At 32.9% G+C, this 23671-nt stretch overlaps 1 protein-coding gene across 1 annotated transcript; it reads left to right on the forward strand.

Moving 5' to 3' along the window:
• Positions 1-1254: 1254 nt before the first annotated feature.
• Positions 1255-5196, forward strand: LOC142339185 (lateral signaling target protein 2 homolog). Its single transcript, XM_075388983.1, has one exon. It carries the CDS (start codon positions 2159-2161, stop codon positions 4685-4687), a length of 2529 nt encoding a protein of 842 aa, XP_075245098.1. The 5' UTR covers positions 1255-2158; the 3' UTR covers positions 4688-5196.
• Positions 5197-23671: the final 18475 nt, after the last annotated feature.

Here is a 23671-nt window from a genome sequence, read left to right on the forward strand (position 1 = left end):
GTTTCTAAGATTATTATCTGCCGTTTGCTCCCGCGACCTTGAGATTAGAATCATGAATTATTTGAGGGCAATTAATAGCCTTGTTAGTTTTTCAGCCTATCAGTTATTTGGCCATCCTAATTTTTTTTAACGTTACCAAATGTTTTCATTAATATAAAATTTTGCTGCATTTTGTTTCTCTCGGTGATAGTTGTTTAAGTTTCATCATTTAGATCAGACCTGGGGAGGTAATGAAATAATGGTTTTATACAAAAGGTGATGGCTTCACCTGCAATTACGGTTTTTTTGTGAAGTTTTGATGCTCCGAGTCGCTCCCCGAATTTTTCCGGCTATGTTTTTTATTTCGCTATTTTTGTTACAACCATATGACGTCACAACCACTTCAAATCTGCTTTTTGTTCATTCGTTCATGCAATTTCAAATGTATTGCGTGCGTGACGTCGTTTTTAGCTCTTTGTGGAGCAAGATTTTTTTGTTCATTTGCGCGATTAAGTTTTTGGTCAAACTTGACTTACCTCACTCACAAAATGACTTCCTCACTTTGAAATTGACTTTTGTTTACCTTAATTCAAAGAGATGAGGTCAAATGGGTGTGTGTCAGTCTAAATGAAGGTTATTTGAGAGCAGCTAATAGAGGCAGCGAAAACTTATTCAGATTTTTAATCAAAATTTAACATTTCAGCCTTCAATAAGACGAATTTTTTGGTCTGTCTTACTGTTTTTTTTAGACTGCAGATCTACGAAGCTATTGCGGCTATTCTCTGGCAATCTGCCAGCTATGTTTTTGTGTAATCAAAATTGCCTTCATTCAGAATTTAGGCTGCTAAGATTTTAAGTCACTTAATAAATTTATCCCAGGTTCTACTCCCTCTCATAGTTATAGTTAAATTGAGCTACGCCTTTTCGTCAGAAGTTTTGGAACCGTTTTCGCCAAAATTGGTAATTATCTGAGCTGAAGTCCGGCGTTATTCAGACTTTGACCTCGTTAAAACAGAGCATATGAAAGAATGACCCCCGAGTGATCTGATTTGATTAAGCCCAAATGATTACCTTGATGATGCTTTCTTGGAAAAGAATTCAATACAATTTGAATAAGTTTTGATTCGTGGAGGGGTATTGACGGTAATTAGTGCATATAAGGGTTCTCTCGTTGAAGATTAAGGAGTTTGTCATTCTATTTTAATGAACACGATGCCTCGATTTATCAGCGAATGTGTTGACCGAATATTGCATTCAACTGTATGCACCAGGTCAATGCAAAAGTGTATATTTGAACAGAGCGAAGTTTGCTGATAGTTATACTTTCGAGGTGACTTATGCTGAAGACAGGGATCAAATAATACTTTTCTTCACATAGTATTGCTGGTTAAAAAGTTAAATTTGCGTGCAAATGCATTTTGTGAACGCAAGTTTTTATTTTTACTTTTACGGTAATAAAAGCTGATAATTTGCATTTGTTTCAGTTATTCGAATGTTTTATAGAAAGTTTTTGGTCATAACAATGACATTTTAGTCCACAAGTTTGAACAACTTACCAATCAAACCGAACAGTGAGCTAGCATACACGTAAGGCTACAGTCGCTGACGTTTAATACAACCGATCTGTTATTTGCAATTTGTAGACTACATTATGGTAAATTTGATACAAATTCAATCTATATTTGAAGAAAGAGTTGAAACGGAGTCATTTTCGGAGTCAGTTTGCGATTGACGACTTCAATCTGTTAGCTTAACGTCCCGCAAGACGCTTGGGTCATTTTCATCTTTTTACATCAAATAGGCATCAACCGACTAATTTATGATCAGTGGGTGATATGATATAAATTACTCTAATATTAACCTACCATTAACTTTCTATTATTATTCTTGCAATCACATTTCGAGCTAATATTTGACGATATAGTTTCATTGAGGTCAAACTGTAAGGAATGTAATCAGCTATTGAGAGTCGATACCTTGAATTTAACGAATGCCAAAATTAATTTGATTTGATATTCAGATATCGACAGGTTGGAAAATATTGTGGTCATTAAATCTAAATTCAGAAAGTCAAGTTAACAGTGACGCGTGTCGGAACAAATTGCGGACACTTTGAGAATTTTGAAAATTCGGTACAATAGCAACGTCTAAATTTGCGAGACGGAAAAGAGCGAGCTTTATGCTCAAACGGATGGGGAGAAAATACGTTACGACCATGCACGCCTTCAGAAAGTGGGTTCACAAACCCAGAAAAAACGACACTCGACTTTTAGCACAGTTCTACTTCGCTGATGAAGAACTTATTCGTGTCACACACGAACTTGACAGCTTTGACGGTCGAAGCGAGCCAGAGCGCTGTTCGCAACTTATTGCCGAGTTGAAGTTAGCCCAGGAAAAAGTTATCGGATTAATTGAGGAAATCAAAAACGTGATTGCCCCTGGCTGCGATGACAGTAGCCGAGAGTTCCGGGTCAAATTCCCAGACGACATTCTTCAGGACAACTTAGCCGGGCAGTTATGGTTCGGCGCTGAATGTCTTTGTGCCGGATCGACTATTGTAAACAGAGAACAAGAAAGTATTCAGTTACGACCGCTTGCAAAGCAAGTTGTGAAAAGTTTGAGCAAACTCAGAGCTGCGTTGCGTGAACAAGCGTTGAAAAACTTGAATGTCTACCCGAGCTCAATTAAAGACGCAATTGTCAGTTTTGATGAAGTTTTTGCTCAGTTCGAATTCGAATATGTAAGTGTTCTATCACGAGTAAGGTCAGTAGATGATCATGATAAAATGCTGGAAATTTCGGTGCTTTTTTGTGAAACTGTTGAACGTGCAGTTGAAAAAAGACTTCTGAAATACGAAATGATTGAAGATTATGATCCCGGGTTGATGATCACGATTCCTCGTTTGGCAATTATCTGTGGGGTTCTGGTGTTTCCTGATGGGCCTTTGGACTTGACAAAGGGTCCTGAAGGTCTGCCTCAGATGTTCAAACCCTTCTACAAACTATTGCGAAAAATTCGAGATCTTTTGTTCACGTTGTCAGAAGACGAGTTGTTCATTCTCGAAAAGACCCTTTGCTCAGAAGAGAATTTTGACGAGGTGGTTTTGGCGGCTGAAGAAGTGTTGAAAGGTTCGAACTACGACAGAAGAGATTCTAAAAATCGAGACCGTAGCGGTCGAAGTCGACGATTTGGCTCGTTTTTGCCCGAATTAATTCACATGCCGTCCAGTACATATGAAGCTAATTTGGGACTCGTGGAGTCAAATATCAGAGAAATCCAAAAGAAGATTTCATCTGGTTCAGATTGTGGTGGAAACATTAACGAAGGAAATGATGGTCGCACTAACAGTGGCACGGTACCGGCTAATCAAAACTTAACTATCATTACTGAAGTCGAGGTTCATAATAACTCGTACAGTGATGAAAACAACCAGTCAGGATCTAACTCTAGTTCCCCAAACGTTACACCTTCCGCTACTTTACAGAGTTCACAAAATAGCAATCGAAGGCCGGATTCCAAAGTCTCCGACCAAGTCCCTCCAGTATCACCTAACGTGTCTAACAGTTCCACAGATACCAACTCTCTTACCCGAGTTGGTAACCCAGTTGGTCGCATGACAGGACCACCGGATTACCCTCCCCCTCCTTATTCAAGTGCTGATGAAGATGGTTACTCCTCATCAAATGAAGGAGATTCGTCCAATTCCAACGCTGGAACCAGTAAAAACTTGACGACTGCGCCTGAGCGTTCCAGAATGTCAGTGAACTGTGAAGACCCCAGTCCTCAACAAGAGGAACTTGCAACGTCTTCAATGCGCTCGTCAGAAACATGGCCTCTGCCGGAACGAAATAGCGGCGAAACAATAACTTCTCAGCCGTTCAGCTCTGAAGTCGCCATGGCGTCTACGGAGTATGCTGCTAGTGAAACGGATGTATATCAGGAGGATTCAATTCCTCTCAATTCAGATCCACCACAGCCACTAAGTCCACACGTGGAATTGGTCGATAACTTAGCTGAATTGGAGGACGACGCAATGCAACGGTTACTAAGGACCCCGGAGCCTGAATTCGCTCAGGTCGCATACCAGCAGGAGAGGAATCAAACCTCAGATGACGCAGCTCATGAATCGGTGGGTAAATTGAACTCGGCCGGAGGGAACCAGGATGAAAGCGGCTCCTCGACATCAACACTGGCGTGGTACAAAGACTCCAGCAGCGACACGGAATCAGAGGGTTTGGTTCCTCAGAAGTTCCATCTTTTGAGATCCAAGTTCAAATGCACCCGTGACTTGATTCATACTCTGTTTGTTTGCATATCAGGCGTTGCAGACCAGCTTCAAAGCAACTACGCGAACGATTTGCGTCAGACCTTAAAAAGTGTGTTCATATCCATGGCTACTAGTGGCGATAAAAGTATGGAAGATATGCAGAACAATATCACTAAAGGATGGCTGACTAGTAAGCAATACATTACATTCAAACAACACGAAGAACCACCACCATGGATTGACGACTCAGAATGCACTTGTTGTTCTGGTTGTAGAACCTGTTTCAGTTTCTTCAAACGTAGACATCATTGCAGACTTTGCGGCAAAATCTTCTGCTCCTCTTGTGCTTCGAACTTCGTGCCTTTGCCCAGGTACGGTCTGCTGTCTCCCGTTAGGGTCTGCACCGCTTGCATCGAAACTGCGATCGAAAGACTTGTCTGAATACTAGAACAAACGATGGGCAGCTGTTTGCAAGCGCAGTCGAAGCATGGAAAACTGTGAAAAAAACTGAGTTATGATTTCAGCCTGTACTTAATTTAAGCCTTTCCTTTCTTAACAGTAGACAATAGATAAATTTCTCTTGAGAACTTGTTAATAATCTGTTTTTATTCAGTATTTGATTCATTTTAAATTTAACTTTAAGTTCAACTCACAGAAAGTCTTCTGATGAACCAGATCAATAAAAGTGGCCAAAAGAAACTGCGAGATTCTCATTATCGTTGTTCAAAAATTTATTCTCCTAACTTTGGAAGACTTTCAACTGTTTTTGATGCCATTGTTTGTTTACCTCCAAGTTAGACGTTGAATGATTTGATGAGGAATGACTGCAGTTATAATTGTAAAAATATCTCTGCTCTCAAATGCTCTCACTGTTTTTTTTGTTCCTTCTCTTTTACATAAATTTGGTGCTGCTCGATTTAATTAAACGATTTTATAGCTTAATTGAACCAGGAATCAGTTTTAAAGAGTGACAATAAGGCTAAAATTTGCAAAGATCAATTAGTGACTGGACTGACTTCAGGGAAGGAATCATAGCTCCTCAAAGGTGGTATCGATTTGCGACACATTTATTTTTGACCTTCGGATTCACATTATTCTAGGCAATACTTTGGAATGGAAATCCACCAATTGGATTTCTGTATTTTAGTGCCCCCATGAAGAAAATAAATTTTGATCTTGTGGATTCAACTAGCAATGTTTCATCAAACGTTTTCTCCGACATTATAAAGTTTCCTTGCAGATTTGATCGTTCTAGCTATGTATTAAGATAGGATATTTGAGCCCTTAGATCAGGAACTGAAAGTCTGGCTCTGTCGCGGACGCATAGTTGACGTGGTAGCTGTTGTTTTCTTATAGATTTTTATCTCCTTCTTGGAAGCGATGGCGAAATATGAACTATTTTGGCTAGAATGTGTTTATCTGCATTAGTGACCTCCTCGTCTTTTGCAAAAATTGCGAACTATTATAAAGGTTAAACACCCGTCAATGATTAGTTGGTTAGTTAGCCTTTACTGGTATATTATGGGTGGGTGGGGGGGGGGTCACTAGAACTAAACCTCACAGTATTCGTCGAAACAAAACAAAATTTCGTTAGACAAAATTATGAAAAACTGCTGGGTCGGAAATCTCGAAAAGAGATAGGAAGCCGTGCTATTCCTGTTACAGCTAAGCTCGATAATACCTAGAACACAAGAAACTTCAATGTTAGAACAGACGGCTTTGCACCCGATTAAGAAAACATCTGTAACCTGTTGGTTGGAGTGGAAATGAATCAGATCTCTGGAAATGAAAAAATCGATAATTCGAATGTGCCCCCTCCCCCGTCTCCGGAGGTGAACACTTCTCAAGCGTAATTATCAATTATCATACTCAACCGAGGAGTAGAATTAGTTCTAATCTATCATTTAAAGAGCGATCTCTGAAATCTATCAGTTCATTTGATTGTGAAGAAGATATAGATCTTATTCTCTTGAAGGAATTCCTTATTGTCATGACTCTTTTTAAGCAATACCGTTTCACACATTTGGTCTGACAAAATTGTGATTGAATTTTCAAATTATGAATGAATTTGATGTTATAATGGTGCTGGATGCTCTACTCTTATTACATACTCACACACACACATTTTAAATGTTTCTAGCTTCCTTTTATTAGTCGCTAATACTTTTCCTCAATAAGTGTTGTTGCTTTTTAAACAAGCCTCCCAAAACTCTGACCATAATCGGAAATTAAGCACCCTAAAAACAGAAAACACCCTCCACATTCTGTTTTGTCCTGGCGCAGATCTCTAATGATTAGTTACTTCAATTTAGAATTAGCCCGTTTTTCAATATAAATTTTGAACGCTTTTCTTTTCAGCTGAGATTAGTTAGTTTAATCTAGGTGAGAGTTTGAAGCTCGTTGGGAAAAACTTCGGAAAAATTAAGCGATTGTAGTTAAAAGAAAAACATTTTTAATTGTTTGTTCCGACAGAAAAACCTGGTCGTCGAATTTGTGAAATAGATTTGCAAATCAGTATACAATGACGCCGATGGATGTTAGAGCTTTAACACTATTTGCTCCAAACCATTTGCACTCATATGGAACATTTGTTGGAAGCATCTAATCTGGTGAGAAGAATTTTCAGCTCATTGTCATTGACATTTTTTTCTTTTTGGTTGTTTCCGCACTTTAGCAGCACTGGCGTCCATTAATGATTGGGTAAAACTTTTGTAACTCAACTGCCCAACTAATATCTAATACAAATTTAACAAGAGGATTCATGATACAAGGCACAAGCACTCAAACATGTGAAAAAATGTCCTTGAGATAAGTTTTTAAAAACAAAATGCTGCCTTTCGTAGAGGAATCGAAACTTGCGGCAGCCATTAATGTACTATTGGTCGTATGCAACACCCTTCTTCATGTTTAAAGCAATCAATTTGAAGATCAGAGATTAACATACTAAACTGGCAAACATTTTTGCAAAACGAAAAATAAAATACGTTTAAGGGGGTCACCGCTGGTGAATTAAACAATGGTAACGAAGATTTACAAAAGAAGGAGAATCGGTATTGCGTTCACACAATGTTCCAAACCGTCAACCTGGAAACGCAGTATCTTCAAATGCAACTGAAAATTATGGGTTTTTTATATAAATTAAATCCTTATCGTTTTACCAGAATGGATTAAATCAAAGTTTCAATTACGCATTGCTGCTGAGTTTTTAAACAGAGGCTCGAAAATGTGCGCAAAAATCGAACTTGATAGAGGGCCGATGTGACCTGCCATTTTTAAGACAATGTAACAAAATAAAATAAACAATTACGTTTAAAACTCGTCCAAACCTAATAACAAAGTCAAAATAGCGTCAAATAATACTAAATTTATATTAATTTCCACTGAACTACAGAAAATTTGTGACCATTCCTTAATGAGAATCGGTGACAAATAAACAAGAAGCAAAAACAATTTCTAATGAAATCCATTAGATATTAACTGAAATCTTTAAATAGATTTGTTAAGTCACACTTCCATGTTGCACGTCTATAAAAACAAACAAAAAATGCAGACAAAACAAAAATCAATTGGACTTTGCGAGAAAACGTTGTCCAAGCCGTTAAAACAAAAACCATTTCCGTAAAAAATGCGATATAATCAATTACGCTTCCTTTGAACACCAATAATGTGATATGCGACCAAAGAATAATGAGACTAGGTAACAAGTAGACAAAAACATGGCAAAGTTAAAGAAGAAATTTGTTTGTTTTTCGAAAACAATTGATTTTAGAGTCATAAAAATAATTTCTGTGCACTGAAATCATCAAAATTATTCATCTTTTTCTCCAGAGAAAGCCATTGAGATCTGTCAATAAGAATATGTCATATGTCTACCAAAACTAAGACATAAAAAGAGGAACATGAAAAAGTTAACTAAAATTGTGAAAACACTTTGTCGAAGTTAAAACAGTAACAAAACACTAAGAACATAAGATATGTTCAAATGTTTTTCTTCAAAACCAACAAAAATCAAATAATGTGATGATATGCAACCTGTACTTAATGAGTTTAGGTAACAAATAGACAAAAAGAACAACGATAACGATGTACCAAGTTTAGGACAAGTCTTTGTTTATTTTAAATTATTTAATTTCAAAATCATGGAGAATTTTAGAACAGAAATTAGTAACCAGGTTCCTCTGATCATCCATAGGAATCCTGCAATTATCCAGATGTATTCATAAGACTACAAAAGTAACAAAAAATAAGGGAAAACAGTTGGTTAAAATCTCCAAGACGGTGTCGAGGGTGTTAGAACTAAAATCTAGCCAATGAAAAAATTAGCATTATCAGTTGTGTCTTCTTTTTTAACGCCCATAAAATGATTTGAGTAAGTTCAGAAAACGAGCTCCAAAGAATTAAAAATATCCCAACGTTTATACGTTTTTGTTAAAACTGATAGTATCAAAGCCGAAAATTCATTGCCTAAAACCTAAAATCTCAAAATATTAAACTTTAATCCATCAGAAGGACAATGCGACACATCTCTACTGACTTTAGGCTAAAATTTGAGCGGAAAGTTGAAAACTGGCAAAACTCAGTAATCCGTTGTTCGCTTTGAAAACAAGTGCTTTTAAAAGTCAAAACAAGAACAAGACTTCGGCCACAAATTGAATATTTTTACATGAAACTTCTTAGGAAGTGAATTGGACCTTTCATTAGTAGTTTTTGATGTTAGTTCTTCTTTTCTTCTAATTAACATAAAAACAAAAAATGCAAATTATTTGAATCATTTAATTACTTTATCATTAAATGCAAACGTTTCAGGTTTTTAGAATCTTTCTACTTTGCATTTTGATATTTCAGATACGGTTAACAACTAAAAGATTTAGGCAAAATACATTTCTTCCTAGGTATAGTCAACCCCAAATTCCAGATATATTAAAATTATATATCAACTGTTTATTTCTAGCTGCAAAACTGCAAACGGAGAATAATTGTATTGCAATTTTTAGCAATTTTTTGTTGGACATTTTTGGCCGGGCCGTATTGTTGGTCCAAGATGTCGAAAATTATTGTTTCTTTTCCTTCGCTGTCGCTCACATAGAGACTTCAATTTTTGTCAACAAAAATAGTTTGCTTTCTAAAGTTTCAGATACTGCTAACAATTCAAAGATTTCGGCAAAATAAGTTTTTTCTTCTGGGTTTGGTTGCCCAAAAATGAAGAAAAGTATATCAGTTAAAGAAAAGCCCAGTGAAACTTTATGAAATATCGCCAGTGAGCAGCACACTTCTGATAAAAGTCATTAAGAAAACTCAACAATTTTACCCTAATTCAAGATGTCTCTGTAATATGGGACCAATAAATAACGAGACTAGGTAACAAGTAGACAAAAACATGGCAAAGTTAAAGAAGAAATTTGTTTGTTTTTCGAAAACGATTGAGTTTAGAGTCATAAAAATAATTTCTGTGCACTGGAATCTTTAAAATTATTTATCTTTTTCTCCATAGAAAGCCAGTGAGATATGTCAATAAGAATATTTCATATGTCTACAAAAACTATGACAAATAAAGAGGAACATGAAAAAGTTAACTAAAATTGTGAAAACACTTTGTCGAAGTTAAAACAGTAACAAACCCTAAGAACATTAGATATGTTCAAATGTTTTTCTTCAAAACCAACAAAAATCAAATAATGTGAAGATATGCAACCTGTACTTAATGAGTTTAGGTTACAAATAGGCAAAAAAACAACGATGTACCAAGTTTAGAACAAGTCTTTGTTTATTTTAAAACATTTAATTTCAAAATCATGGAGAATTTTAGCTATCTAGTGAAATTAGTAAACAGTTTCCTCTGATCATCCATAGGAAGCCGATAAGTCCTGCAATTATCCAGATTTATTGATAAGACTACAAAAGTAACAAAAAATAAGGGAAAACAGTTGGTTAAAATCTCCAAGACGGTGTCGAGGGTGTTAGAACTAAAATCTAGTCAATGAAAAAATTGGCATGTTCAGTTGTGTCTTCTTTTTTAACGCCCATAAAATGATTTGAGTAATCCGAGAAAACGAGCTCCAAAGAATTAAAAATATCCAAACGTTTATACATTTTTGTTAAAGCTGATAGTATCAAAGCCGAAAATTCATTGCCTAAAACGTAATATCTCAAAATATTAAACTTTAATCCATCAGAAGGACAATGCGACATATCTCTACTGACTTTAGGCTAAAATTTGAGCGGAAGGTTGAAAACTGGCAAAACTCAGTAATCCGTTGTTCGCTTTGAAAACAAGTGCTTTTAAAAGTCAAAACAAGAACAAGACTTCGGCCACAAATTGAAAATTTTTACATGAATCTTCTTTTCTTCTAATTAACATAAAAAAAATGCAAATTATTTGAATCATTTAATTACTTTATCAATAAATGCAAACGTTTCAGGTTTTTAGAATCTTTCTACTTTGCATTTTGATATTTCAGATACGGTTAACAACTAAAAGATTCAGGCAAATTACATTTTTTCCTAGGTATAGTCAACCCCAAATTCCAGATATATAAAAGTTATATATCAACTGTTTAATTCTAGCTGCAAAACTGCAAACAAAGAATAACTGTATTGCAATTTTTAGCAATATTTTGTAGGACATTTTTGGCCGGGCCGTATTGTTAGTCCAAGATGTCGAAAATTATTGTTTCTTTTCCTTCGCTGTCGCTCACATAGAGGCTTCAATTTTTGTCAACAAAAATAGTTTGCTTTCTAAAGTTTCAGATACTGTTAACAATTCAAAGATTTCGGCAAATTAAATTTTTTCTTCTGGGTTTGGTTGCCCAAAAATGAAGAAAAGTATATCAGTTAAAGAAAATCCCAGTGAAACTTTTTGAAATATGGCCAGTGAGCAGCACACTTCTGATAAAAGTCATTAAGAAAACTCAACAAGTTTAACCTAATTCAAGATATCTCTGTAATATGGGACCAATAAATAACGAGACTAGGTAACAAGTAGACAAAAACATGGCAAAGTTAAAGAAGAAATTTGATTGTTTTTCGAAAACGATTGAGTTTAGAGTCATAAAAATAATTTCTGGGCACTGGAATCTTTAAAATTATTCATCCTTTTCTCCATAGAAAGCCAGTGAGATATGTCAATAAGAATATTTCATATGTCTACAAAAATTATGACAAATAAAGAGGAACATGAAAAAGTTAACTAAAATTGTGAAAACACTTTGTCGAAGTTAAAACAGTAACAAACCCTAAGAACATTAGATATGTTCAAATGTTTTTCTTCAAAACCAACAAAAATCAAATAATGTGAAGATATGCAACCTGTACTTAATGAGTTTAGGTTAAAAATAGACAAAAAGAACAACGATGTACCAGATATGTTCAAAGTTTTTCTTCAAAACCAACAAAAATCAAATAATGTGAAGACATGCAACCTGTACTTAATGAGTTCAGGTTACAAATAGACAAAAAGAACAACGATGTACCAAGTTTAGAACAAGTCTTTGTTTATTTTAAAACATTTAATTTCAAAATCATGGAGAATTTTAGCTATCTAGTGAAATTAGTAAACAGTTTCCTCTGATCATCCATAGGAAGCCGATAAGACCTGCAATTATCCAGATTTATTGATAAGACTACAAAAGTAACAAAAAATAAGGGAAAACAGTTGGTTAAAATCTCCAAGACGGTGTCGAGTGTGTTAGAACTAAAATCTAGTCAATGAAAAAATTGGCATGTTCAGTTGTGTCTTCTTTTTTAACGCCCATAAAATGATTTGACTGAGTCCAGAAAACGAGCTCCAAAGAATTAAAAATATTCAAACGTTTATACATTTTTGTTAAAACTGATAGTATCAAAGCCGAAAACTCATTGCCTAAAACGTAAAACCTCAATTTATTAAACTTTAATCCATCAGAAGGACAATGCGACATGTCTCTACTGACTTTAGGCTAAAATTTGAGCGGAAGTTTGAAAACTGGCAAAACTCAATAATCCGTTGTTCGCTTTGAAAACAAGTGCTTTTAAAAGTCAAAACAAGAAGAAGACTTCGGCCACAAATTGAAAATTTTTACATGAATCTTCTTTTCTTCTAATTAACATAAAAACAAAAAAAATGCAAATTATTTGAATCATTTAATTACTTTATCAATAAATGCAAACGTTTCAGGTTTTTAGATTCTTTCTACTTTGCATTTTGATATTTCAGATACGGTTAACAACTAAAAGATTTAGGCAAATTACATTTTTTCCTAGGTACAGTCAACCCCAAATTCCAGATATATAAAAGTTATATATCAACTGTTTAATTCTAGCTGCAAAACTGCAAACAAAGAATAACTGTATTGCAATTTTTAGCAATATTTTGTTGGACATTTTTGGCCGGGCCGTATTGTTGGTCCAAGATGTCGAAAATTATTGTTTCTTTTCCTTCGCTGTCGCTCACATAGAGGCTTCAATTTTTGTCAACAAAAATAGTTTGCTTTCTAAAGTTTCAGATACTGTTAACAATTCAAAGATTTCGGCAAATTAAATTTTTTCTTCTGGGTTTGGTTGCCCAAAAATGAAGAAAAGTATATCAGTTAAAGAAAATCCCAGTGAAACTTTTTGAAATATGGCCAGTGAGCAGCACACTTCTGATAAAAGTCATTAAGAAAACTCAACAAGTTTACCCTAATTCAAGATATCTCTGTAATATGGGACCAATAAATAACGAGACTAGGTAACAAGTAGACAAAAACATGGCAAAGTTAAAGAAGAAATTTGTTTGTTTTTCGAAAACGATTGAGTTTAGAGTCATAAAAATAATTTCTGTGCACTGGAATCATTAAAATTATTCATCTTTTTCTCCATAGAAAGCCAGTGAGATATGTCAGTAAGAATATTTCATATGTCTAAAAAAACTATGACATAAAAAGAGGAACATGATAAAGTTAACTAAAATTGTGAAAACACTTTGTCGAAGTTAAAACAGTAACAAACCCTAAGAACATTAGATATGTTCAAATGTTTTTCTTCAAAACCAACAAAAATCAAATAATGTGAAGATATGCAACCTGTACTTAATGAGTTTAGGTTACAAATAGGCAAAAAAAACAACGATGTACCAAGTTTAGAACAAGTCTTTGTTTATTTTAAAACATTTAATTTCAAAATCATGGAGAATTTTAGCTATCTAGTGAAATTAGTAAACAGTTTCCTCTGATCATCCATAGGAAGCCGATAAGTCCTGCAATTATCCAGATTTATTGATAAGACTACAAAAGTAACAAAAAATAAGGGAAAACAGTTGGTTAAAATCTCCAAGACGGTGTCGAGGGTGTTAGAACTAAAATCTAGTCAATGAAAAAATTGGCATGTTCAGTTGTGTCTTCTTTTTTAACGCCCATAAAATGATTTCAGTAATCCGAGAAAACGAGCTCCAAAGAATTAAAAATATCCAAACGTTTATACATTTTTGTTAAAGCTGATAGTATCAAAGCCGAAAATTCATTGCCTAAAACGTAATATCTCAAAATATTAAACTTTAATCCATCAGAAGGACAATGCGACATATCTCTACTGACTTTAGGCTAAAATTTGAGCGGAAGGTTGAAAACTGGCAAAACTCAGTAATCCGTTGTTCGCTTTGAAAACAAGTGCTTTTAAAAGTCAAAACAAGAACAAGACTTCGGCCACAAGTTGAAAATTTTTACATGAATCTTCTTTTCTTCTAATTAACATAAAAACAAAAAAAAATGCAAATTATTTGAATCATTTAATTACTTTATCAATAAATGCAAACGTTTCAGGTTTTTAGAATCTTTCTACTTTGCATTTTGATATTTCAGATACGGTTAACAACTAAAAGATTTAGGCAAATTACATTTTTTCCTAGGTATAGTCAACCCCAAATTCCAGATATATAAAAGTTATATATCAACTGTTTAATTCTAGCTGCAAAACTGCAAACAAAGAATAACTGTATTGCAATTTTTAGCAATATTTTGTAGGACATTTTTGGCCGGGCCGTATTGTTAGTCCAAGATGTCGAAAATTATTGTTTCTTTTCCTTCGCTGTCGCTCACATAGAGGCTTCAATTTTTGTCAACAAAAATAGTTTGCTTTCTAAAGTTTCAGATACTGTTAACAATTCAAAGGTTTCGGCAAATTAAATTTTTTCTTCTGGGTTTGGTTGCCCAAAAATGAAGAAAAGTATATCAGTTAAAGAAAATCCCAGTGAAACTTTTTGAAATATGGCCAGTGAGCAGCACACTTCTGATAAAAGTCATTAAGAAAACTCAACAAGTTTAACCTAATTCAAGATATCTCTGTAATATGGGACCAATAAATAACGAGACTAGGTAACAAGTAGACAAAAACATGGCAAAGTTAAAGAAGAAATTTGATTGTTTTTCGAAAACGATTGAGTTTAGAGTCATAAAAATAATTTCTGGGCACTGGAATCTTTAAAATTATTCATCCTTTTCTCCATAGAAAGCCAGTGAGATATGTCAATAAGAATATTTCATATGTCTACAAAAATTATGACAAATAAAGAGGAACATGAAAAAGTTAACTAAAAATTGTGAAAACACTTAGTCGAAGTTAAAACAGTAACAAACCCTAAGAACATTAGATATGTTCAAATGTTTTTCTTCAAAACCAACAAAAATCAAATAATGTGAAGATATGCAACCTGTACTTAATGAGTTTAGGTTACAAATAGACAAAAAGAACAACGATGTACCAGATATGTTCAAAGTTTTTCTTCAAAACCAACAAAAATCAAATAATGTGAAGACATGCAACCTGTACTTAATGAGTTCAGGTTACAAATAGACAAAAAGAACAACGATGTACCAAGTTCAGAACAAGTCTTTGTTTATTTTAAAACATTTAATTTCAAAATCATGGAGAATTTTAGCTATCTAGTGAAATTAGTAAACAGTTTCCTCTGATCATCCATAGGAAGCCGATAAGACCTGCAATTATCCAGATTTATTGATAAGACTACAAAAGTAACAAAAAATAAGGGAAAACAGTTGGTTAAAATCTCCAAGACGGTGTCGAGTGTGTTAGAACTAAAATCTAGTCAATGAAAAAATTGGCATGTTCAGTTGTGTCTTCTTTTTTAACGCCCATAAAATGATTTGAGTAATCCGAGAAAACGAGCTCCAAAGAATTAAAAATATTCAAACGTTTATACATTTTTGCTAAAACTGATAGTATCAAAGCCGAAAACTCATTGCCTAAAACGTAAAACCTCAATTTATTAAACTTTAATCCATCAGAAGGACAATGCGACATGTCTCTACTGACTTTAGGCTAAAATTTGAGCGGAAGTTTGAAAACTGGCAAAACTCAATAATCCGTTGTTCGCTTTGAAAACAAGTGCTTTTAAAAGTCAAAACAAGAACAAGACTTCGGCCACAAATTGAAAATTTTTACATGAATCTTCTTTTCTTCTAATTAACATAAAAACAAAAAAAATGCAAATTATTTGAATCATTTAATTACTTTATCAATAAATGCAAACGTTTCAGGTTTTTAGATTCTTTCTACTTTGCATTTTGATATTTCAGATACGGTTAACAACTAAAAGATTTAGGCAAATTACATTTTTTCCTAGGTACAGTCAACCCCAAATTCCAGATATATAAAAGTTATATATCAACTGTTTAATTCTAGCTGCAAAACTGCAAACAAAGAATAACTGTATTGCAATTTTTAGCAATATTTTGTTGGACATTTTTGGCCGGGCCGTATTGTTGGTCCAAGATGTCGAAAATTATTGTTTCTTTTCCTTCGCTGTCGCTCACATAGAGGCTTCAATTTTTGTCAACAAAAATAGTTTGCTTTCTAAAGTTTCAGATACTGTTAACAATTCAAAGATTTCAGCAAATTAAATTTTTTCTTCTGGGTTTGGTTGCCCAAAAATGAAGAAAAGTATATCAGTTTAAGAAAATCCCAGTGAAACTTTTTGAAATATGGCCAGTGAGCAGCACACTTCTGATAAAAGTCATTAAGAAAACTCAACAAATTTACCCTAATTCAAGATATCTCTGTAATATGGGACCAATAAATAACGAGACTAGGTAACAAGTAGACAAAAACATGGCAAAGTTAAAGAAGAAATTTGTTTGTTTTTCGAAAACGATTGAGTTTAGAGTCATAAAAATAATTTCTGTGCACTGGAATCATTAAAATTATTCATCTTTTTCTCCATAGAAAGCCAGTGAGATATGTCAGTAAGAATATGTCATATGTCTACCAAAACTAAGACATAAAAAGAGGAACATGAAAAAGTTAACTAAAATTGTGAAAACACTTTGTCGAAGTTAAAACAGTAACAAAACACTAAGAACATTAGATATATTCAAATGTTTTTTTTTCAAAACCAACAAAAATCAAATAATGTGAAGATATGCAACCTGTACTTAATGAGTTTAGGTAACAAATAGACAAAAAGAACAAAGATGTACCAAGTTTAGAACAAGTCTTTGTTTATTTTAAAACATTTAATTTCAAAACCATGGAGAATTTTAGCTATCTAGTGAAATTAGTAAACAGGTTCCTCTGATCATCCATAGGAAGCCGATAAGACTTGCAATTATCCAGATTTATTAATAAGACTACAAAGGTAACGAAAAATAAGAGAAAGCAGTTAGTTAAAATCTCCAAGATGGTGTCGAGGGTGTTAGAACTAAAATCTAGTCAATGAAAAAATTGGCATGTTCAGTTGTGTCTTCTTTTTTAACGCCCATAAAATGATTTGAGTTAAAACTGATATTATCAAAGCCGAAAATTAATTGCCTAAAACGTAAAATCTCAAATTATTAAACTTTAATCCATCAGAAGGACAATGCGACATATCTCTACTGACTTTAGGCTAAATTTTGAGCGGAAGGTTGAAAACTGGCAAAACTCAGTAATCCGTTGTTCGCTTTGAAAACAAGTGCTTTTAAAAGTCAAAACAAGAACAAGACTTCGGCCCCAAATTGAATATTTTTACATGAAACTTCTTAGGAAGTGAACTGGAACTTTCATTAGTAGTTTTTGATGTTAGTTCTTCTTTTCTTCTATTTAACATAAAAACAAAAAATGCAAAATATTTGAATCATTTAATTACTTTAGCAATAAATGCAAACGTTTCAGGTTTCTAGAATCTTTCTACTTTGCATTTTGATATTTCAGATACGGTTAACAACTAAAAGATTTAGGCAAAATACATTTTTTCCTAGGTATAGTCAACCCCAAATTCCAGATATATGAAAATTATATATCAACTGTTTATTTCTAGCTGCAAAACTGCAAACGGAGAATAACTGTATTGCAATTTTTAGCAATATTTTGTTGGACATTTTTGGCCGGGCCGTTTTGTTGGTCCAAGATGTCGAAAATTATTGTTTCTTTTCCTTCGCTGTCGCTCACATAGAGACTTCATTTTTTTCAGCAAAAATAGTTTGCTTTCTAAAATTTCAGATACGGTTAACAATTAAAAGATATCGGCAAAATAAATTTTTTCTTCTGGGTGTGGTTGACCAAAAATGAAGAAATTTATATCAGTTAAAGAAAAGCCCAGTGAATTTTTATGAAATAACGCCAGTGAGCAGCACACTTCTGATAAAAGTCAATAAGAAAACTCAACAAGTTTACCGTAAATTAAGATATCTCTGTAATATGGGACCAATGAATAATGAGACTAGGTAACAAGTAGACAAAAACATGGCAACGTTAAAGGAAAAATTTGTTTGGTTTTCGAAATCAATTGAGTTCAGAGTCATAAATATAATTTCTGTGCACTGAAATCCATAAAATTATTCATTTTTTCTTCAGAGAAAGCCATTGAGATCTGTCATTAAGAATATGTCACATGTCTACAAAAACTATGACAAATAAAGGGGAACATGAAAAAGTTAACTAAAACTGTGAAAAAACTTTGTCGAAGTTAAAACAGTAACAAAACACTAAGAACATTAGATATGTTCAAATGTTTTTCTTCAAATTCAACAAAAATCAATAATCTGACGATATGCAACCTGTACTTAATGAATTTAGGTAACAAATAGACAAAAAGAACAACAATGTACCAAGTTTAAAACAAGTCTTTGTTTATTTTAAAACATTTAATTTCAAAATCATGGAGATTTTTAGCTATCTAGTGAAATTAGTAAACAGGTTCCTCTGACCATCCATAGGAAGCCGATAAGACCTGCAATTATGCAGATTTATTAATAAGACTACAAAGGTAACGAAAAATAAGGGAAAACAGTCAGTTAAGATCTCCAAGACGGTGTCAAGGGTGTTAGAACTAAAATCTAGTCAATGAAAAAATTGGCATGTTCAGTTGTGTCTTCTTAAAGTGATTTGAGCCCAAAAAATGATTTGTGTAAGTCCAGAAAACGAGCTCCAAAGAATTAAAAATATCCAAAGGTTTATACATTTTTGTTAAAACTGATAGTATCAAAGCCGAAAATTCATTGCCTAAAACGTAAAATCTCAAAAAATTAAACTTTAATCCATCAGAAGGACAATGCGACATATCTCTACTGACTTTAGGCTACAATTTGAGCAGAAGGTTGAAAACTGGCAAAACTCAGTAATCCGTTGTTCGCTTTGAAAAAAGTGTTTTTTTAAAGTCAAAACAAGAACAAGACTTCAACCACGAATTGAATATTTTTACATGAAACTTCCTAGGAATTGAATTGGACCTTTCATTAGTACTCTTTGATGTTAGTTCTTCTTTTCTTCTAATTAACATAAAAAAAAGGAAAAATATTTGAATCATTTAATTACTTTATCAATAAATGCAAACGTTTCAAGTTTTTAGAATCTTTCTACTTTGCATTTTGATATTTCAGATACACTTAACAACTAAAAGATTTAGGCAAAATACATTTTTTCCAAGGTATAGTCAACCCCAAATTCCAAATATATTAAAATTATATATCAACTGAAAATTTATTTCTAGCTGCAAAACTGCAAACGGAGAACAACTGTATTGCAATTCTTAGCAATATTTTGTTGGACATTTTTAGCCGGGCCGTTTTGTAGGTCCCAGATGTCGAAAAATATTGTTTCTTTTTCTTCTCTGTCGCTCAAATAGAGACTTCATTTTTTTCAACAAAAATAGTTTGCTTTCTAAAATTTCAGATACGGTTAACAATTAAAAGATTTCGGCAAAATAAATTTTTTCTTCTGGGTATGGTTGCCCAAAAATGAAAAAAAAGTATATCAGTTAAAGAAAAGCCCAGTGAAACTTTATGAAATATCGCCAGTGAGCAGCAGACTTCTGATAAAAGTCATTAAGAAAACTCAACAAGTTTACCCTAATTCAAGATATCTCTGTAATATGGGACCAATAATTAACGAGACTAGGTAACAAGTAGACAAAAACATGGCAAAGTTAAAGAAGAAATTTGTTTGTTTTTCGAAAACGATTAAGTTTAGAGTCATAAAAATAATTTCTGTGCTCTGGAATCATTAAAATTGTTCATCTTTTTCTCCATAGAAAGCCAGTGAGATATGTCAATAAGAATATTTCATATGTCTACAAAAACTATGACAAATAAAGAGGAATATTGAAAAAGTTAACTAAAATTGTGAAAACACTTTGTCGAAGTTAAAACAGTAACAAAACACTAAGAACATTAGATATGTTCAAATGTTTTTCTTCAAAACCAACAAAAATCAAATAATGTGAAGATATGCAAACTGTACTTAATGAGTTTAGGTAACAAATAGACAAGAAGAACAACGATGTACCAAGTTTACAACAAGTCTTTGATTATTTTGAAACATTTAATTTCAAAATCATGGAGAATTTTAGCTATCTAGTGAAATTAGTAAACAGTTTCCTCTGATCATCCATAGGAAGCCGATAAGACCTGCAATTATCCAGATTTATTGATAAGACTACAAAAGTAACAAAAAATAAGGGAAAACAGTTGGTTAAAATCTCCAAGACGGTGTCGAGTGTGTTAGAACTAAAATCTAGTCAATGAAAAAATTGGCATGTTTAGTTTTGTCTTCTTTTTTAACGCCCATAAAATGATTTGAGTAAGTCCAGAAAACGAGCTCCAAAGAATTAAAAATATCCAAACGTTTATATATTTTTGTTAAAACTGATAGTATCAAAGCCGAAAAATCATTGCCTAAAACGTAAAATCTCAAAATATTAAACTTTAATCCATCAGAAGGACAATGCGACATATCTCTACTGACTTTAGGCTACAACTTGAGCAGAAGGTTGAAAACTGGCAAAACTCAGTAATCCGTTGTTCGCTTTGAAAATAAGTGTTTTTTTTAAAGTCAAAACAAGAACAAGACTTCGACCACAAATTTAATATTTTTACATGAAACTTCTTAGGAAGTGAATTGGACCTTTCATTAGTAGTTTTTGATGTTAGTTCATCTTTTCTTCTAATTAACATAAAAAAAGGAAAAATATTTGAATCATTTAATTACTTTATCAATAAATGCAAACGTTTCAAGTTTTTCGAATCTTTCTACTTTGCATTTTGATATTTCAGATACGGTTAACAACTAAAAGATTTAGGCAAAATACATTTTTTCCTAGGTATAGTCAACCCCAAATTCCAAATATATTAAAATTATATATCAACTGAAAATTTATTTCTAGCTGCAAAACTGCAAACGGAGAATAACTGTATTGCAATTCTTAGCAATATTTTGTTGGACATTTTTAGCCGGGCCGTTTTGTAGGTCCCAGATGTCGAAAAATATTGTTTCTTTTTCTTCTCTGTTGCTCAAATAGAGACTTCATTTTTTTCAACAAAAATAGTTTGCTTTCTAAAATTTCAGATACGGTTAACAATTAAAAGTTAAAAGATTTCGGCAAAATAAATTTTTTCTTCTTGGTATGGTTGCCCAAAAATGAAAAAAAAGTATATCAGTTAAAGAAAAGCCCAGTGAAACTTTATGAAATATCGCCAGTGAGCAGCAGACTTCTGATAAAAGTCATTAAGAAAACTCAACAAGTTTATCCTAATTCAAGATATCTCTGTAATATGGGACTAATAAATAACGAGACTAGGTAACAAGTAGACAAAAACATGGCAAAGTTAAAGAAGAAATTTGTTTGTTTTTTGAAAACGATTGAGTTTAGAGTCATAAAAATAATTTCTGTGCTCTGGAATCATTAAAATTATTCATCTTTTTCTCCATAGAAAGCCAGTGAGATATGTCAATAAGAATATTTCATATGTCTACAAAAACTATGACAAATAAAGAGGAACATGAAAAAGTTAACTAAAATTGTGAAAACACTTTGTCGGAGTTAAAACAGTAACAAAACACTAAGAACATTAGATATGTTCAAATGTTTTTCTTCAAAACCAACAAAAATCAAATAATGTGAAGATATGCAACCTGTACATAATGAGTTTAGGTAACAAATAGACAAGAAGAACAACGATGTACCAAGTTTAGAACAAGTCTTTGTTTATTTTAAAACATTTAATTTCAAAATCATGGAGAATTTTAGCTATCTAGTGAAATTTGTAAACAGGTTCCTCTGATCATCCATAGGAAGCCGATAAGACCTGCAATTATCCAGATTTATTGATAAGACTACAAAGGTAACGAAAAATAAAGGAAAGCAGTTAGTTAAAATCTCCAAGATGGTGTCGAGGGTGTTAGAACTAAAATCTAGTCAATGAAAAAATTGGCATGTTCAGTTGTGTCTTCTTTTTTAACGCCCATAAAATGACATGATTAAGTCCAGAAAACGAGCTCCAAAGAATTAAAAGTATACAAACGTTTATACATTTTTGTTAAAACTGATAGTATCAAAGCCAAAAATTCATTGCCTAAAACGTAAAATCTCAAAATATTAAACACTAATCCATCAGAATGACAATGCGACATATCTCTACTGACTTTAGGCTAAAATTTGAGCGGAAGGTTGAAAACTGGCAAAACTCAGTAATCCGTTGTTCGCTTTGAAAACAAGTGCTTTTAAAAGTCAAAACAAGAACAAGACTTCGGCCACAAATTGAATATTTTTACATGAAACTTCTTAAGAAGTGAATTGGACCTTTCATTAGTAGTTTTTGATGTTAGTTCTTTTTTTCTTCTAATTAACATAAAAACAAAAAATGCAAAATATTTGAATCATTTAATTACTTTATCAATAAATGCAAACGTTTCAGGTTTTTAGAAATTTTATACTTTGCATTTTGATATTTCAGATACGGTTAACAACTAAAAGATTTAGGCAAAATTCATTTTTTCCTAGGTATAGTCAACCCCAAATTCCAGATATATTAAAATTATATATCAACTGTTTATTTCTAACTGCAAAACTGCAAACGGAGAATAACTGTATTGCAATTTTTAGCAATATTTTGCTGGACATTTTTGGCCGGGCCGTTTTGTTGGTCCAAGATGTCGAAAATTATTGTTTCTTTTCCTTCGCTGTCGCTCACATAGAGACTTCAATTTTTGTCAACAAAAAAGTTTGCTTTCTAAAGTTTCAGATACTGTTAACAATTCAAATATTTCGGCAAAATAAATTTTTTCTTCTGGGTTTGGTTGCCCAAAAATGAAGAAAAGTATATCAGTTAACGAAAAGCCCAGTGAAACTTTATGAAATATTGCCAGTGAGCAGCACACTTCTGATAAAAGTCATTAAGAAAACTCAACAAATTTTATCTAATTCAAGATATCTCTGTAATATGGGACCAATAAATAACGAGACTAGGTAACAAGTAGACAAAAACATGGCAAAGTTAAAGAAGAAATTTGTTTGTTTTTCGAAAACGATTGAGTTTAGAGTCATAAAAATAATTTCTGGGCACTGGAATCTTTAAAACTATTCATCTTTTTCTCCATAGAAAGCCAGTGAGATATGTCAATAAGAATATTTCATATGTCTACAAAAACTATGACAAATAAAGAGGAACATGAAAAAGTTAACTAAAATTGTGAAAACACTTTGTCGAAGTTAAAACAGTAACAAAACACTAAGAACATTAGATATGTTCAAATGTTTTTCTTCAAAACCAACAAAAATCAAATAATGTGAAGATATGCAAACTGTACTTAATGAGTTTAGGTAACAAATAGACAAGAAGAACAACGATGTACCAAGTTTACAACAAGTCTTTGTTTATTTTGAAACATTTAATTTCAAAATCATGGAGAATTTTAGCTATCTAGTGAAATTAGTAAACAGGTTCCTCTGATCATCCATAGGAAGCCGATATGATCTGCAATTATCCAGATTTATTGATAGGATTACAAAAGTAACAAAAAATAAGGGAAAACAGTTGGTTAAAATCTCCAAGACGGTGTCGAGGGTGTTAGAACTAAAATCTAGTCAATGAAAAAATTGGCATGTTTAGTTTTGTCTTCTTTTTTAACGCCCATAAAATGATTTGAGTAAGTCCAGAAAACGAGCTCCAAAGAATTAAAAATATCCAAACGTTTATATATTTT

Source organism: Convolutriloba macropyga, chromosome 5 (genome assembly GCF_964194025.1).
Source record: "Convolutriloba macropyga chromosome 5, txConMacr16.3, whole genome shotgun sequence".
Lineage (NCBI taxonomy): Eukaryota > Metazoa > Xenacoelomorpha > Acoela > Convolutidae > Convolutriloba > Convolutriloba macropyga.